The sequence below is a fragment of the Haemorhous mexicanus genome, chromosome 17, assembly GCF_027477595.1.
Source record: "Haemorhous mexicanus isolate bHaeMex1 chromosome 17, bHaeMex1.pri, whole genome shotgun sequence".
In the NCBI taxonomy this organism is placed as follows: domain Eukaryota; kingdom Metazoa; phylum Chordata; class Aves; order Passeriformes; family Fringillidae; genus Haemorhous; species Haemorhous mexicanus.
Window position 1 is genome coordinate 8,565,311 of NC_082357.1, and position 18,934 is coordinate 8,584,244.

The 18,934-nt window shown below is 39.8% G+C and overlaps 1 protein-coding gene across 2 annotated transcripts in view; it reads right to left on the minus strand.

Annotated features, from left to right (window-relative positions):
• SMG1 (SMG1 nonsense mediated mRNA decay associated PI3K related kinase) overlaps positions 1-18,934 on the minus strand; it is a 60,555-nt gene that overhangs the window by 4,530 nt on the left and 37,091 nt on the right. For both annotated transcript variants that reach the window (XM_059862000.1, XM_059861999.1), the window contains 26 exons: positions 18,680-18,818; positions 18,164-18,394; positions 17,894-18,071; positions 17,106-17,267; positions 16,616-16,833; positions 16,294-16,448; positions 15,158-15,380; positions 13,980-14,226; positions 13,164-13,393; positions 12,388-12,636; positions 11,868-12,006; positions 11,671-11,780; positions 10,853-11,071; positions 10,228-10,418; positions 9,444-9,616; positions 8,782-9,061; positions 7,312-7,584; positions 6,964-7,198; positions 5,269-5,495; positions 4,435-4,585; positions 4,153-4,342; positions 3,454-3,923; positions 2,340-2,477; positions 1,317-1,469; positions 807-986; positions 374-601 (listed from right to left, as the gene is read on the minus strand). In XM_059862000.1, coding sequence (XP_059717983.1) covers positions 374-601; positions 807-986; positions 1,317-1,469; positions 2,340-2,477; positions 3,454-3,923; positions 4,153-4,342; positions 4,435-4,585; positions 5,269-5,495; positions 6,964-7,198; positions 7,312-7,584; positions 8,782-9,061; positions 9,444-9,616; positions 10,228-10,418; positions 10,853-11,071; positions 11,671-11,780; positions 11,868-12,006; positions 12,388-12,636; positions 13,164-13,393; positions 13,980-14,226; positions 15,158-15,380; positions 16,294-16,448; positions 16,616-16,833; positions 17,106-17,267; positions 17,894-18,071; positions 18,164-18,394; positions 18,680-18,818 — 5,389 coding nt within the window. The remainder of the gene's footprint in view (positions 1-373; positions 602-806; positions 987-1,316; positions 1,470-2,339; positions 2,478-3,453; positions 3,924-4,152; positions 4,343-4,434; positions 4,586-5,268; positions 5,496-6,963; positions 7,199-7,311; positions 7,585-8,781; positions 9,062-9,443; positions 9,617-10,227; positions 10,419-10,852; positions 11,072-11,670; positions 11,781-11,867; positions 12,007-12,387; positions 12,637-13,163; positions 13,394-13,979; positions 14,227-15,157; positions 15,381-16,293; positions 16,449-16,615; positions 16,834-17,105; positions 17,268-17,893; positions 18,072-18,163; positions 18,395-18,679; positions 18,819-18,934) is intronic.

Here is an 18,934-nt window from a genome sequence, read left to right on the forward strand (position 1 = left end):
GTGGAGATTTCTAAGCCCTTTCAGTCCTTCAGTTTGTCATATGATTGCAAGTAACTATAATTTTCAGTAGTTATGTATGAAGAAATAAATTTTTTAATGATAAAATTTTTTACAGATTTATAACCAAAAGGATTTATAAACACAATGTTTCAACTGCCAAGAGAGAGAAAAGGTTCAGTTCAACCAAAGCCTGCTAAGGCTAATGCTAGAAACTTTTATGAATTCTTAAACATGAACTTTGTCTTGAACTCCATATGCATAAACATTTTAGTGTTTCTAGATACTTTACAAAGCACATAGCTACAACTGTTATTCTTCTTAAACTGTACTGACATGGGTTTGAGGAATAAATTGAAGGATGTTTCAGGCATACCTTTGCCATAGCTTTCAGTAGATGTTTGACATCTCCAAGCTGTCTGTTATGACCCGTGAGCACAGTTTTAATACTATCCACCAGGTTCTGAATTGTTTCACAAACTGTTTCTATTTGCTGTTCTCTTTCTGTTTGTACTGTTCTCTGTGTAGATATCTCCTGGGTCAACTGCTTGTGAGCTGAGTGAAGCCATTCAGAGCTGCCAATAGGATGTTCGAGACCAGTGCCCTAAAAATAACAGAAACATTTCTTTATCTGTACCCAGAGATAAAACGCACTTGCTGTGTAGACAGCACTGCCAAGTGTTTAACTGACAGCATAAACTCTGCAGCCACACTCCATCTGCAGGTACACATAACCCTGACAATGGAAGACAAAGCTGAGAGCTCCCTGCAGTGATTCTGAGCGGTTTCATGCTCGGCTCTGTGCTTACCACCCTCTGCAGCAGGCGGAGCTCCAGGTCGGACACGGAGCTGTTGAACTGCGAAGCGAAGGAGCACATCTGCTGACAGCGCTTGAGGAGATCAAACAATGCAGTATCAAGGTTCAGGGCTTCTGCTGTTCTGGTACGTAAACTCTCAAAATGAATGATATTACTGCAAAGGAAAGTGACCTGAAAATCAAAGCCACAGTGAGAAAAATTATTTCACTTCAACTGTCTATTAGAAAAACACTGTTTTTTTCATGTGCTTTGAAGTGAGGATTTTAAACACACAGATACTGCTCTGTTACAGTAGCAGTATCATCCCAGGGTCATCCAACCCTGCAGCAGTTCTCACAAAGATTATTCCTATTGCTTTCAAGTGGATTCCCAGAAGTATTTGGTTATCTATGCTTGCTCTTTAGATGCAGAGCAGAAGAATATCTTCTACATAAACCTCGAGTAGGAAATGAAGAATGAAGACACTCATGGAAGCAAGAGTACTGTACTTATCCATAGTACCTGACTTGCTCTTTGACTTTCTTTCAGTACAAGGTTTCTTCTTTCAGCAATAGTGGCATCAAAGTCTTGCAAGACTGGGGCCAGTGCAGGATTAGCACCTCCTGCCCATTTTAAACGCTGCTCAATACTTGCTTCAAGTGCTGCTAGTTTCTCCTGCATTGGGGAAGAAAAAAGCCCATAGAGATAATTCATAGTGATATACAGCATTCTAAGCCTGGCTTTAAATAAATTATGCATATATAACACATGCAGACATTTTCTTATGCCATATATGTAAAATACTGTGGCATTCATGATGAACAAATGTTAGTTTATGCTGTTTAAAGTTTATTTCCAGTACACATTGCAACTGGATTAGATTGTTATAGAAAAGGTCAACCTGCCTAGACTTTAACTCACCAAAAAAAAAAAAAAAAAAAAAAGCAAAAGTAATCAGATTTCTAGACTAAGAATTATATAACATCATAGGAGTTCCTCCATTATTTTGCAAATAATTCAAGAAATTATTATAAACAGCACCTTCACAACAAAAAAAGGAAATTAAAATTCAGGAAGCTAAGCAGTACTTAACAATTAAACATTCTATATTACTGGCACCAAAGAAATCTAAAATACTGAGCAAAGCCACAGCATACAAACCTTAACACACAGAAGAATAAATTTGCCCATTTCTACAACGGGAACTTCTGACATTTAGCTATGAAAAATGACAGTAAGGATGATCTAAGGCACACAAACTTAAAGAAAAGAAGCATTAGTAGCCTTCAGAAAGAAAGGTACTTTCACAGATTTGTATTTTTCTTCAAAGACATTTACTGCTATTCAAAAGAACATTTTGGATGAGACAGCAAAATCAAACAATATGACATTATCCATCAGACAGACTGAAAGAGATCAATGACAATACCCCCACATTTGTGTAAGACAGCAAGCCAGAAATCATTTGAAGGTGGCAGATGATTTGCAGTTTGTATTTGCCACATTTCAACGTGCTGCTGAACAACCCTCCCCAAACAACCATACCTGGACCGTTGCAATGGAAGCTTCAATCTGACTGAGAGTGTGAAGTTTCTTTTTCATGTTGTTTAAAATTGCAGAACGAGGTGGAGGAGTGACAGAAATAGCCTGGGGGCGACTGATGAGGAGATCTTCATGCTGCCACTTTAAGAAAGCAACAGCAACACTTGATTATCAATATTGCTCAGCACAAAATACTTTGCATCACAAACAGCTATTCCAGTGCTCTGGTACCCTTTATAAGTAAGGGCACTTAAAAGGGCTGCACATCAGACACTACCAGCACAGCTCAAAGTCCTAAATCATTCAGGAGCATTAAATTATACAAGTAGTTCTAAATGATGTTTTGCTGGCTTGGATGTTTACACCATTAATAAGTCCACTAACTTACTAGATGTGATTTACAAACATCTTTTTAATCTAAAGGAAAAGCCATCGATATTCAGAAACAATTAACTTGTGATACCTTAAAACCAAGACAATTTTGCTTATTGGTCTATGAAATGGTTTATTAACTGACCTGGAGAAAGCCTTGTCCCTTATAAAATTAACATCACTGACAGTACAAAACAACTCGAATCCTGTATAAAGGTACACAATGGGATTTAGCTAAAGCCTCAGAAGAGCATTTTTCAGGACTGATACTGCTGCTATTTGTATTTTTAATGAAGCAAGGAGTGGAGCAAGGAGACAGTCAATGCATTAAAACTTAGAAGGAAAGGTACAAAATGACATTCAGCACCTCATACCCTCAGTTCTAAGCCATCTCCTCCCTTAAAGTCATAATCTGAGAAAAAGGGGGAGAACAAGACAGCAATGCTGGTAAGGAAGCCAGAGAATGACCCATTTTCTAAACACACAATGGCTATGGAAAAAAATTACGTGTATTGATTAAAAAAAAAGTATATGTTGAAGAATTTGCTTCTTGTAAAGCAGCCAATCTTCCAGAAAAGAGCTAACAGTAACACTGTTCCTCATATATTTACACGATAATTATAACCAAAATACCTTATAAAGTCCATTAAAATACTGTTAGAACTTACTCAACAAAATATCATGTTTGTTGTGCTCAGACACTGTAACTCAGGCTCATTTTCCCCAGCCTGTGCTGGGCTCTCACCTGGAACATGGCAATGTGCAGCTGCACTCTCTGCAGGCTGGTCTTGCACGAGGAGATGCTGGTTTCCAGTCTGCGCACCAGGTCGTGCTTCTTCCAGGCTGTGTCGTAGGAGCTGGCCAGCACTGTGGCCCTGTTCATCACCAGCTGTGAGAATTTGCCAATCTGGATGTTGTGCTCCACTGCTTTCTTGCACAGGTCATCCACAGAAACTTTGCTTTCTGCTCCAAAGTCTTTAGCCTCTACCTGAGCAATGATATCGACACCCAGAGCGCTGATGAAACTGCACAAGGTCAGTCCCAAAGCTTGATTTGGAAGGCCAATTAAAAGCTGCCTCACAAAGTCTGCTGTAAAAGCCTTAATTGGCTTGGCCATTTGATCTTCACTAAAACAAGAGTTCCTGTAAAGGGCTTTCACATTGACAATTTGAACAGGTCCATTTACTGCATTCTGATCTTCAATTGAACTGATTCCTTTTAAAGGGAAAGAAACAGTACTTTTGTTATAAATGAAACATTTGATGCATCCAGAAGAGTAACACCCACATTGCAAACAAAGCAAAAGCATGGGAATTCATTTTTAGTTGCTGCTTCCTTACCGCATGTCCAGGGTAAGTTACAGCAAAAGTGACCACTTCATGTTCTTCTAAACAGGATGAGAAGTGGATAAAGGCAAACTGAATATCTGATAACATTTATTTACCTGACAGCGTCTTAGAAAAGGTACCACAGAGCCTGAAAAATTCTTTAATTGTCTGCAGTCTCTTCAGAAAGAAAATTTCCTCCAGGACTTGCCGATTATTGTCATCATCAAAGAAGTTAACCTGGGTGCTGCGGGCTTCCCTAATTATGTCAATCTTACGCCAAGCAAGAGGTATCTCCATCTTGTTTAGCTGAGCAATGTAAAGGAAATGAATTAGTTTGGGTTTTTTGGAGGGTTCCTAATTTTGACTCCAACAGTACTCCAGAAAGAACAAATCCATACCTTTTCAATCAATAAACCAAATGCAGTTTCCACTTGAGCAAACATTCCATCAAAAGCTACCAAAAGCATCTGACCAGCTGACATTTTGGGAGTTTCATCAACTGAACCATTTCTTGGCTGAATCAGTTCACCATACTGAGCATGAAGTACTCTTAACAGGAAAAAAAGAAAGAAAATTTACATGGTTTCACTTAGTCCACAATAAATATTTTAAATAAGAATTTTCTTAAACTGATTGATTCTACAGATTCACTGTACCACAGATGGACCCACCACAACTGGCTCAAGGGAAACAGCACTTGAAGATTTTGAATTGGTTTGTTGTGTACCAAGCACCTACCCAGAAATTCACTGTCCCACATGACAAGATGCACAAGTCTTTGTTCGCTCAGTGTTTTGTCTCATTTTGCTTTTTTAATCAAGTCACTGACTCATTAAGCAAAACCTGCTCATCAAATCTCATGATAAGGAGTGCCATGGTTACAAGCGCTCCTTTTCACAGGTTCCTCCCACAAACTAATGAACAAGTTCCTATTTTTAGCATCCTTTCACTTCAAATATAAAATCACAACTACATCTTTTGGAAGAAGTTGACTACCAAAAGTCAGTTTTAAGCAGATGTAAATGTAAATTACCACAGCTCCATATTTCTGTGTATGCACGTGGATAAACACACAAACACAGAGGAGGAAACAAGTGCACACTTTATACCCTGCACTCTGCTGAAGGTATTCTTGGGCAAGAAAAGCCTGTATATCAAATAAAAAACTTTAGACAGACTAATGTTTTTCAGTCTTTAATCTCTCACACCTGAACTGAAAAAAGGTGATTTACCTTGCAACATCAATGTAATGAGTGTGTGTCTCCTCCTCTATTCCCATAGCAGCATTTCGTAAGTAGGCTTGAAGAGATTCAACCAACGTTTGCAAAGGGACTCCATCAGTTGTTTGCTCTATGAGATTATCCAACTCATGGAGCATACTTTCTAAAGTATACTCTCCTTTCATTAAGCACCTAAGTGCTTCAGGGAAAATGATCTGCCGGAAGTTGGAGTTCAACTCCTGTTGGGAAGCAGGTATGAAAAAGTAAGAACTTTTCCCCCTCAAAAAGTATCACATGCAACATTTTTTGTCATTTTAGTACTACACTACCATGCAGCAGACATTATCTAAAATATAACATGATGGTGGTCAGCCAAGAGTCAAAAGTCTGCTCTGGGATTAACTTTGAAGAAATCAGGAATACATTAAACCCTGTACAAAGCCAAAGGTCTGACATCTGTAGCAAGGTAGCAACAACCATCTCCACAGCACCTGACAGCCATCTCCACAGCAGAGGCTGGGGGACACAGAGCTCATAAATTCTCAATTGGTTTCATCAATGTCAGCTTTTCTTTTCCATTACATAACTATGAGCAAATTAAATTATTTACTGAATTTATGATTTGCTAAACTGATTGGACTAGACAAAGAAAAAGTAGCAGAAACTTGCCAGGTAGTGATAATTTTGCCACAGAAATCAATGCAGGGAAGAAAAACATTATTTTAAGTGGCACAGAGCAATTTCCCCCAAGCAGAATGCAGCAGAGGGCTAAAGGCAGCTACAGAAAGAGCCAACGTGCTCTGTCTCCAAAAGGAGAGGAAACACACCAAAAAGACTGGTTATCTTGACTGCCAAGTGAGCAGGGAGTTTAGTGAGTATATCTTATCTAAGAGCTCACAGGGAGGACAACAATGTGTGGGTGAAAGATCCCCACCGCAATGCAGTGAAACTGCTGCCATGCACATTTCTGAAACAGTTCTGAAATGTTACAACTTCAAAGAGGGAAAAAAAAATAAAGTGATGAAAATCCAAATGCACTTATGCAGCTTCAGAGGAAAATATTTCTCAAATACAATACAATGGAACCAAAAGCCTCAAAAATCTATTTAACCAGCCACAGTTGATAAAGCACATTAGTCTTCAGTAGATGTTTCACTCAGACTGCCCTTCATGGGGTTTTTGGGTTTTATTAATGTGGAAACATTTCTGAACCACAAAATTATAAATGCATTTTTCTCTTACTCAATATTGGAGACAGGGGCCTGTACAACAGCTTTTCTGAGTTTATTTGAAACTAATTTGATTCAGGAGAAAATAAGTAAAGTTTAGCAGGAGCAGAAAACAGAACACAGTTTGAAGAGTTTGGAAGTTGATCTGGACTGCCAGCAACAGAACAGAAAAATGAAAAGCAGACATGAAGCTGGTGTGCTTATAAAGCTGATACCAACGTCTTCCTCAAGGTTACTCACTTGACAGCAGTTTTTTGCAATTTCTTATGTATAGATCAAAAAGGTTTCTTTTAACCAATAAAAATGACAGAAGCAACTGCCTGTTCAGCTCAATCAAATACAGCAATCAGGAGCAAAACTTGTGAAAAAATCTCTGCAGCATCATAAACAAACACTTAGCTCATTAAGGAAGAATGTATTAAGAATGACTTCGCTGAAGCCTTGAAGGATGGGGGAAAGAGTAGCATAAAAGAATCACCTGAAGTGAGATATATACTCCATTGGCTAAGTGAACAGCTTCTGATGCTTCCATGGGGTTCGGAATGTCTAAGTCCTGGGGTACAAGATGGCACTGCTTCAGCAGCTGCACAAGGCACGTGACATTGCCACTCATGCTGCAAAGCTCCTCCAGGAACCAGGCTCCATCTCTGGAAGTCAAATCAACCAGCTGCTCTCCAGCACTGGACGCTGCACCTTCCATCATCAGGTTTCGCCTGGATGAATGGAGACACTTAGACACGGTGCTCGCTGCCACTCCTCACAGAATCCATCACTGACCGTTCCTGTGATGTGGCCTCCACCGGGAGCTTTCCCCGAGGGAACTCACCTGGTCAGGGCGCACAGAGCAGAGATGATGACGCTGGCCAAGCTGAGCGAGCCCTCCTCGCCGTTCTCGTGCAGGAACACTTTGATGCAGCGCTCGATCTCCTTGAGCTGCTCCTCGCACACGGGCACGGTGACGGCCTCCTGCTTGAGGCGCTCCACCTGCCGGATCAGCCGGCTGTTGATGTCGGCCGCGTAGCGCTGCAGCGTCATCTCCGTGGCCGTGATGAACTGGCACACGCTGGGCGCGGGCTGGGGGGCGTACTGCATCTCGTACCTGTGGAACACAAGGACAGGGACCACGTTTCCCCTCCTCAGGTGGGAACAGACTGCTTTCTGCTCTGCAGGTAGGAAAAACAGTCTGTGTTCGAACTGTTCCTAAATCACCTACTGCGTGCAGTTCTGGGCCAGTTTGGGAAGGATGCTGAGATGCTTGAGCGCAGCCAGAGGAGGGCAACAAGGCTGGGGAGGGGCTTGGAACACAAGCCCTGTGAGGAACGTTTGAAGGAGCTGGGGCTGTTTAGCCTGGAGAAGAGGAGGCTCAGAGGTGACCTCATTGCTCTCTACAACTTCCTGAAGGGAGGCTGTAGACAGGTGGGGTTGGTCTCTTCCACCGGGCAGCACTGACAGAACCAGAGGACACAGTCTCAAGCTACATCAGGGAAGGTACAGGTTGGATATCAGGAAAATTTTTTCACCAAAAGAAGAAAAAAGGACTGGAATGCTCTTCCCAGGGAGGTGGTAGAATCACCGTGTCTGGATGTGTTTAAAAAAAGACTGGACATGGCACTTGGTGCTATGGTCTAGTTGAGGTGTTAGGGCACAGGTTGGACTCAATGATCTTAGAGCTCTTTTCCAACCTCATTATTCTGTGATTCTTAACTCTAAATACTGCAAGAGGTTGATGACTACCCTAACAATGCTTTCATAAGGTCCTAAAATGCACCATATCCCACACTTATTTGCAAGGATATAAGAAAACTGTCCTTGAAGCAAAGAATGAATAGAAGATAAAAAGAAAGATTTCAGAGGAAATGCTCAAATATCATCTAGATCTTTTAAGCCAAGCCATAATAATGTTGAAACAGCCTGACTTAAGAAGAAAAAAAGAACCAGAAACTGCTTGAAAATCTACTAGATTAAAAAAAAAAAACCCTTCCTTATTGATTTTTAAATGCTAGAAGTTTCTAAAACTCAAAATATCCCTACTCTGAAGCCACAAAGGTGAATTCTCCATTTGTTCATTACAGGACAATGTTACTTGATTTTCTTGTTGAAGTACACATATTAAATTCTGGAATGGTATTTTTAAAGCACTTTTTCATATTCACTCCAAATTTCTGGAATTACAACTTAATGTTGGTTTGTTTTATAATTAGATAGGTCCTTGCAAAAGTATTTGTTTAAATTACAAAATTAGGGTGGTAGCTTGAATATGACATTCTTTGACCAAGTCATTATTCTGTCAACTTACTTCCTAAAGATATCCTGACAACGCTCTATGGTCATGTTACAAATGAGCTCTTCCATCCAGGTTTTCCACTGCTCTATTCGGTGCTTCTGGAACACAGCTTTTGGATACTGCAGAGCTACTGTTGCATAGTTGTGCAATTGTTCCAGGCAGCCACGTAACACAGATCTCCTCTGCTGCAGAAAAGCACCAACCTCTCCTTCCAGCTGTTCACACTGGCTGATTAGATGTGCCTGGCCTGCATTTTGCAGAAATGCTGTTGCTGGCACATAACTTGGAGGACCTTTTAAGAAAGAAGGTTAAAAATAAAGATATGTCTGAAGACACGTTTTATACAATACAAATACTGAGCATTAACAACTTTTTCAATTTTTTTTTTTTTTTTACTTGTTATGAAGGAAGCACAGAGAATTCATATTGAGAATTTTGAGCACAAGGTAAGAGAATCTCATGCCCAGGTAGGATAAGACAGACAAGTTCCTTCAGACAGCTTGGCACTGAAACCTTGAAGTGCTCTAGATCACCCCTTGAAGAAGCCCCTTTCTTTTAACTTGTTACATACAGATCATTGCCTTTAAGTTAGAGGAGATTCATAATGCTTCCTGATATTAAACTCAAGTTATTTTCAAACCATTAAAACCACCCCCAGAAATACTATTTTGTACCTAGGTCCATTTGTGTGCTGATTTCTTGGAGCAGACTTGCAAGTTGTGTTGCCTCTAAATTACTGAAGGCAGTTTGGTAATGGGTTATCCACTGCTCAAACTCATTCAGCTTCACCTGGATGGCTTCCTGGACAGCTCTTTGTTGAGACTGCAACTGTGTGTGCTCAGAATACCTGAATTATTGAAGCCACAGAATCAAGTAAGTACTACAAGAAAGAAAGTACTTAACACCATAGAATACAGAACAGTATTGAACAATACAACTGTTAACCAGGGAATGAACATGTTCTCACCAATTACATTAAACTAACAGTGTTGTATTATTAATTAATTGTTTTCCTACAAACTAATTAATGCCTGTGCCTATTCATGCAATTCTGAAATACTTGATTAATTTCAAATAACCTTCAAAAATAACTTAAAAAATTAGAAACCTACAAGAAAATATTTTTGTGCTATATATCAATAGCTCCCTTATGTGGATTATAATGATGGGACACCACTTTCAGAACATTCCCTCTCTTGCCTTCAGGATCAAGTGTGGAACTTGGACTAGCACAAGTTATATTGATGGAGTATGAGGTGCAGGACATGAATAAGAATATTCAGTAGGAAAAGGTTTCAGTAGTTCTTCTGCACAAGGAGTGACCTCCTTACTGCAATAGCTTTTACCCAGCTATTCACTCATATACAAATTCCTAACATTTAATCCATAAGTACATTGTTAAAACACCATCTGTATTGAACTGTGAGACTTCTGACAGAATTCCTGGCTCCTCTGTACCTGTGCTGAAGTGTGTGGGAGGGATGATCCACTCCTTCTGCACCTTCCAGAAATTCTATCTCTTCCAGCAGTTTTCCTTGCAACTTTTCTACATCTGTTAACTGCTCCTGCAGGTTCAGGTACTCTTCTAAACTACTGTCCAGTTTTGGCAGCACAGCAAGCATTTCATCTCTGTTCTTAAACCAGTTAACCTGCAATCAAGACACAGATGTTACCAAACTGCACTAAATCAAACTGACAGCAGAAGGTAAGGCTATGGCAGAACTTAACCCTTCAACAATGCCATTCATATAGCACTGCTTCCAGTGCTACAACTGCCAAACCTTAACAGACATTCTTTATTTAAACTGCTCTCTAAACCTCTATTGTTATTCTCCTAGCCCAGATTCAGGCAAAGCACTAAAACATGTTTTAGAATTAAGCATGCAGAAACTGAAAATTTATTGAACTTGCAAGTTCAATAGAAACACTTCTATTCACATAAACTCAATTTATCAGAATAAAATTCATGAACTATTGCTGATATATGACCATCTCTTCCCCCATTCCCAAAATGCAAATAAATATAATGAAAGCACAGAGCCTACTTTGGATTAAAAATAGAAAATTATTGCAGTAAACTCACCTTTATCTCGGCCACCCTCGAGGAAAAGAGACTCCGTGTAATATCCCTTTCCATTTCCCTTTTGCTCTGCTTGTTTTCAGCCTGCTGGCCACCACCACCATAGACTGCCCCAGCAAATCCTGCCTCTCCTCCAGCTGTCCAGTCCACCAGTGGATCATAAACAAAAGCCTCCAGCAGTGTAAGCAAAGTCTCTCTCCCACGCCGCATTATATGAAGGACCTGCATCATATTTTAAACAGACTCGTTCTGATTCTGTGTTCTCCTTGTACAACAGTGGAAACTTAGAGGCAAAATACTGTACTTGAGTAGGTACAGAAATCCATAATGTATCCCTAACTACTACAGAGACAGGAAGAACACCACAGGGGGTACAAATGCAGCTAAGCTTGTGGGAAGATCAAGCCTTCCACACAAACTCTATGCACAAGCCACAGATACTTAAGGAGGAAAAATCTCCCTTCCTCAGAGCCTTTTTCTTTTTAAAAACATATCTGTCATGTTTGTACAGGTTGAGTCCCAAAGGAAGAGGGCAAGAAAAACATCTCAAAAATAATTCAGGAAAAACATAACATTTTAATCTACAACTAGGAGTCCCCCTTTCAACCTAAATTTTAGTTGTGCTACTACTTGCATGTGCATTTATCAGACAATCTCATGTTTCTTAAATGCCTACCATGGGATATAGCTAAAGTAAGCCCAATTACAATCACAGCAGAAAGGTGAAGGCTCTACAAACCAGCAGCAGTATGTAGAATAGAAAAGTTCTAAGACAGTATTTGGGCAGTGATGGCCCTCAGTTTTCAAATCTCCAACCATACCTGCTCACAAGAAAGCCTGAACACCCCCTCCACTCCTGTCACTCCCAGGGCTGTTTCAATGTTGTGCGTCATCCGGAACGGAACCTTCTCTGGGACCCTAAGGCTCTTCCCTTTAAGATAAAAAATTAAGTTGTTTCTTTTAATTGCTAAGAAAGAAAACCTTTTATTTGAATAACATAGAGCATTTTTTAAATTACCTTTTTCAAAGCAAACATTATAATCTATGTGGACAACTTCTCCTGTAGTCATATCTATAAGAACATTATCCAGATGTCTGTCTCCAAGACCAATGATGTAGCCAACCATGGACATAACTGCAGTGGATCTTGCATACGACTTAAAAGAGAGTTTCAGGAAAAAATTATTTGTGGGAATCCTCTGCCAACACATTGGACTGACTACCATCTTAAAACATTACTTTAAGTGTAAGTGTAAAACAAATCAAGCCCAACTTATTCCAAGCAGTTTTCTATTTGTTGTTTGATGGTATCTTACAAGAGTTTTCATTTTTCAGGCTGATAATTCTAGTATAATAACGTAGACTTATCTGGTCTATACCCACGTTTAAATTCAATGGCACAATTGCCAACACTTCACCAAAACTCACAGCAGCACCAGCTCTCCAAACTCACAAGTACCACACCTCAGGCAGTTGGTGTCCCTCATCCCATTAAAACCACAGCCTCTCCTATGTAAAATACAGCTGTTGTAACTCACCTGTGTAACTCTCCACCACTCATCTGGTGTGGTACAGGATGACCAGAGCTCCTTAGCAAGGAGATTTGGGGGAGTTGCTTCCATCAGCTCCTCCAGAACAGCCCTCATGACATTCAAGGGCCAGTCACGACGTGACACGTCGAGACTAAGCCCGACTGCCTTTAAAGCAGGTCCAATTTTACTGTAGTAAAGTTCACTAGGTCTAGGAACTATTCCAGGGTTCTGAGGGGTCTGGTAAGAATCCTGAGCCTAGAAGAGATAAAAATAGTAGTTGAAAAATGTTTCTGTATTAGCACAGAAACATATCCCAAATTTTGGTGAGAACTAAATATTAAATCAATGCCATGACTGAGCATGACTTCTTCAGCTCAGAGACTGCTTTCAAAATTCAGTAGTTAAGGTCTAAATAGACTGAAAGCACATTGTTTTGTCCTAATTCTACTCTCAAAGCAGATCTCATAAATGTAACTGCATAAACTGTATTTTGAATGAAATGAGAATGAGTAAACAAGATATGGAACTAAAATAATTTCAATCAAGGTTAATTCTATTTGTAAAAAACAGTTCTCTTGAATTATCATGCCAGAAGAGCATTTTTATGTTACATACTGTAATTATATATAAATAACAGACATGCAATTCTATTGATTTCTGGTGAAGTCCCAAGATACATGAACACACAGAACCCTCCTGCATTATTATGAACAAAACACAATCCTTGTAAGACCACGTGACTTAGCAAAGCAAACCAAAACAAGCATGAACAGAGCTGTTACCTTTTGTGCCTGCAGAGCAGCTTCCCGCTGCTGCCAGCGCTTGTACAGCCCAAACAGAGGTGTGGCTCCATCCACCCACTGGATGAGGCCTGACCTTGTCCCCAGGGGTGTCACCGAGTAGTGCCTGGCGTGGAACCGTGGTGTCTCTTGCCGGTTGATCGTGGCAAACATGGTGTTCACAATGGATAAGAACTGCATGATCCTCTCATCTAGGTGCAAGTCTTCCAAACCTGCAAGAAGTTTGTTTAAAATTTAGCTTCTAGATAAAAAAATTCTCCTAAAGCCCAAAATTTAGTATTTTTTAAAATCTACTACATTTCAGACTATGATTATCTTCATAATATGTAGATTAAGGATGAGTTGGTTGGCCTAAAGCAAAGTGTTTACATGGCATTTACCTACCACTTTATGCCAGCTTGCTGTGTGAGCAGTACACACAATAGCTACAACAGAACAAATAGGCCTTTCCCTTGCAGGCAAAACAAGAAGTCTCCAAAGTTGTCTTTCATGGGCTACGTTAAGCCTATGGAAAACTGCATCCAGCTAATCCTATCAATATCCAAGCAGAGCATTACTTCTGATGAAAGCCTTGTAAAGAAGGGATTTTTACTTACAGTTTCACACGGCAAAATTCCTTTTAAAATATCTGGTGAAGTGAGAGGTAGGGAAGAGAGAGAGCAAATCTTCAAACTCCTCTTTCTCTCTATCATTCAGGCAAATAAAACTAGAGCTGTACCACACAGTCTTCCTGACTTTAATAGAGTCTAACTTAAAACAAGAGACAGTACCTGGTATGAGAAAAATTCTATTACTTACCTTTGAACAGGTAGGGATAGTTCTTGCCATCTGAACCCAGGAAAAGCAGCTTCTTAGGTTTGGTTTTGGTTGGCAGGATGGTGATGGTGCTGCCCACACTGTGGATGGTGACTGTGTCCCTGGTGGACACCTCTCCAGGAAGTGCTATTTCAGTGTTCATCATGGCAGCCAGCCAAGGACTGATTTCTTCAAGTCGTAAGAGGTAACTGGCCCGTTTCTGTGCTCTTTGCTGCAAGCTCAGCATTACCTATTGCAAAGAAATTTTTTTTTCTTTTAGGTTGGTGTTCACCTTAACAGTTAGCATTAAGAACAAAAACACCATCAAACCAGACTTAATGGTGGTCATCTTCCAGAAAACAAAGGTTTTTCCTAAACTCCTTTGCATCCTTGCCATGCTGCTAATCCACAGTTTAGGATGAAGATTACAAAAACTAAACAACATCCTCTATGCAGCAAATATACCCTGTGCAGTGACAAGAAGCAAAATCATAACAAATTATGCTCCTCAAACGGTTTGCTCCTGTATTTATAAATATCTGAGCTGTGGTTAAAGGCAGCAGCATTCAGCAACCTCCTGTTTATATCTGAATGCTTGTCTGTTCTACAAAGCAGAAGAGGAAGTACAAGTAAAAAAGGTCTATTTGCATGTAAAACCTCTGTTCTGGTTTTAAAAACACCAGGCTGGCTCTGGAGAGACAAGTGAATATTTAGTTTCTCTTCAGACCCATAAACTAAGAGAAGATGACATAATTGACAAAGGACCTCTGGGAAGAGTTGATCATTTGAGGGTTGCTGCACAGCCCAAGGACTATGCTTAGATATACAGAATTAACTTGTTAAATCAACTAAACTCAAATACCAGAGTTTCAGAAAGACAGTATTTAAAAGAAAGAAAGCCCTCTGCTCCCAAAGCTGACAGCATCCCACACAGAAGAAGCTGCAAGATTTGAAAAATGTAATTTCAATGGGTAGAAATGCAATAACAGACAATCAATAGGACTGGCTAGAGGCAAAAAATATTGTGCTTTAGTGTTTGCCTGTGCTGACTGCTAAGACAAAGTTTGAGGCTGCAATCTTCATATGGTAAAAGAGCGGCAAGAGAAGGAGAGGGTCAAGCACATGGTGCAGCAAGAGCAGCAAGTGCCTCTACACTGTACTCTTCCTCTTGCATGTGATACCTCTTTAAATGGGAGCCAGCTGCTTCCAGGTTTAGCCGGATTCAAAGGATTCTTAAGCTTCTCTAGTGCATTTTCAATTGCATCTCCATAGTTATCCTGAAACCATTTCTCATGAGGAGTTTCTGCAGGAGCTGCAGTGATGCTCCTCACGTGTTCCAGAGCAAACACAATGGGCTTCATCAGAGCTGTGTGCTTTTCACGCATGATTGCTATTTTCTCCTCTCTGTTATAAAAAACACACAGAAACCTCTTAATGCCATAAAACCAAGTTCTCATGAGGACAGCATTAAACAATAACTGAGACACTGAAGAACTCACAAAAATTATTACTTCTCTAAAATGAGGTCTTCAGTTATGCTTATATTAAAATGAAGAGTATTTCATTCCACCTTGAATAAGTGTTCCTCTGAACCACACCTTTTTTTAAAAAAACATTTGAAATTTGCATTGTTCACCACCAGAAACCCTGATTAGAAGCTCTGAGCAGAAATCACTTTAAGCAACCGATTTCCTTTATTAAAAGACTTTTTTACTACTACTTGTTGAGGATGCACCCAACTATAAAGGAGAGGAGACATTCAGATTATTCTGTTCTCCCATCCTATGTCAGTCCCGACTACAGAAATACAAGAGGCATTCTTAAGTTTAGCCAGGTGCCCAGTGAATGGATCTGTTCTTCCACTACTCTGTTCACAGGAGAACCCAGGTGAGGGAGAAACACAGACTTGCTCAACACTGAAAACTAAAATCAGATCAAGACATTCTTGTTTGCTCCAAATATCTGCATTTACAGTAATGTCTAAATAGATTAAGCATGTTAACTGGTGTATACTCATTTCCTCTGACTTGGAAATGGAGAACTATAGGATCTCATCATCCACAATACAATATAAATTGGGTTCTAACATGTTATTACTAAAGAAATCACAACATGGATTCACAGGTAGACTGTTTCTCCCATCTGACTAGAGAAGTAGCTGTAGCATAAAATGTTCCTGAAATAAGGTCCCAGGCTTACAAAGCAGCAGCTGGGATAGAATGGATTCAGAAACATCACTGCTGATTCATTTGACTATTTACTTCCCCAAGAATAAACATTTGTTATGATTATCCCTGTACTATGGAAACTGACATACTTCCGTAGAGTGTTGTTGTTTTGGACCCGCTTGACTTCATCTTCCAGCTGCTGAATCCGTCTGAGGACGTACATGTGCTGCTGCAGGAGAACTCCCAACCAAAGCTCATCCCAGAGAACTGTAACCCTGCGCAGCTCAGCCACAAGCATCTGAACCTGGAGAAGGCAAGAGTCTCTTTTCAAAAGAACTAAAATTCAGATTTGTTTCAGTAGATGAACAAGTTGGGAAAAAGAGACACAAACTTTTAGTAGGCCAAAACCCAAGACACAAATTACATATTTGTGGCTCAAGCACCCCAGTAACATACATTTGGATTATTTACCTGCAATACCATTGTTGGATTTGCAGCAGAGAGTTTCTCCACAATTTTGCTGTAGCAATCTTGCATCATTGCTTGATCTTCATTTAATCCAGCTTTTGTATCATCTTTACTACTTTCTTGGGAAGCTGGAGTGCTCCCTCCATCACATTCACCACCCAACAGTTCTTCTCCTTGTATATTACCAAGCAAAGTAGGGATGGCAGAAGGCAGCTTGTTTCCTAAATTAAAAACAGATGATAAAATATTAGCTACAGTAAGATGTATCACTCCAATTTATTCAGCATCAGGTCCCCATTAAGTACTGGTGAAGTATAAGAAAAATTTGCAAAATCTGGTAAATTTGATTAAGGATATCAGTAAATTCCCATAATAAAAATATTCTTAAAATCAAAACTGAGAAAACAAAAAAACCACCTCTGCATCATCCTACCCAGTACATAAAAATATAGGAGCTTAAGTTTATTTGAACACGTTTTCCCTTTCTCCATACCTGAAGTCTGGGATTCACTGCTAAGTGAAATGGTTCCCACTATTGCAGGATAGAGGATGAGATGAGGAGAATCCTGAGCAACTCGACAGAGCAAGTTGCAAATGCTCTGACGAACGTACACCTCCGGGTGATTCAGGCGAGAGAAAAGCTGGGGAATAATTCCTGCAGAAAGAGGAAAAGGAAATGTGCTGATTCACTTCATTCCTCTTCAAATGAGATAGAATTTTATTTTTAAAAGCATGTTTCTTTTCTCTTTTGATTTACATAGAGAGAATGTAAATCAAAGAAGAACTAATTTACTAATTTACAAAAAAGTCCAAAAGAAAAGTGCAATTTTACAATAGGTGGCCTCCTCTTCTCTGCCTCCCACACTAACTCTATAACCTTTAGGGGGAAGTCCCTGAACAACCAGAACCTGCAGTGCAGTGACAAACAACTACTTCTGAAACATGTGGCTTTAATCACACACCTTTCTCAACTATAACTAAAAAAACCTCACCTCGTTTGTTTTTTAGAGTGGTCATGTGATGTAATACTTCACAAACCACATCCCCTTTCTCCTTTCTATGCCTTCAAGTGGGGGAAGGAGGGCATCAAAATCTGTGCTACTTATAAACTTTACAATCAGAGTATATGGCAGACTTTAACATCTTCGGTGACTTAATAAAAGACAGGGTCCCTTTTCCTCACACTTAAATTAAAATTTTATCAAAGTGCAATGAACAGCTTTCTGCATTTAGAGAAAATGCCTCAAAATCAATTTTAACAGCTAGATAACATATGCTTACCTCTCCAAGGAGCAGTAGGGGTAGTTTCTAGCCCATGCTCTAGATACTGTCTAAGTTCTCCAGCATGTTTCACAAGCAATCGTAACAGTCTCAGGGTTGCCATCACAATTACATCATCAGTGCTTTGCTCAGAGGTGTTTCTTAAGTGCAGTCTGGGATCTTCTTCATCAAGTGGAACCTTGAAACATAGAAATACTCCTCTAAGTTAAGTATATAGCTCATAGCCTCATCTAGAAAACTTTTTAACTTGGTTTCCACATCAACACTAACCTGCCCAGCATTGAGTTTGAGGAAAGTAAAGTATGCACTGCAGGACAGTTTATAGAGACTGAAGATTCTGTCTACAACTTTCCTCCAGACTTTAATTAATCCTTCTGTTGCATTTTCTTCAAGATCTGAAAGCCAGGGACAACTTGTTAATAACTGACGCCATATCACATCCACCATATCATCTTCTTCATTGTCCTCATTCTCAGTGATTTGTAGAGTCATATCTTCATCCTAAATGCAAATAAAGGGAAAGCAGGTTTGATTAAGTCCTCCAACAATTTCTACAAGCAGTCTTAGTTCCTAAGTCAGTTTGTGCCTAGCAGCTCATGCAACTGCATCACTTGATCCCATTACCATAGTTCATCCAACAGGTGGGTTACCACATAGCTAACAGATGGTTTCTTGTATTGTCTGAATTTTTACTTTAAGACACTTAAAAGAGTTAACATGCTGCAAGAAGAGGAAAATAAGGTTCATGCTGAAGACGAATGTTTTTTCAAACAAATCTACACTTACTTGAATCCCAGCTGGCCGACACACTGCCTGCCCAAGAATGCCATAGATTTTCTCCTTGTCCTCCTCTGCAATGTTGTCTGGGAGCAAGCTCTGAACCTCAGATTTCTCCCGGGGCAGCAGCCGAACACCTTCTCCCTGACTGTAACAGTTAATGAATTATTGATCCCCATCACATGAGTATTTGTAGAGTTACTGCAAGTCTATGTATAAAATTTTTTGAAGGCAGAAATCATCTTTATCTCAGAATTAAGTTAG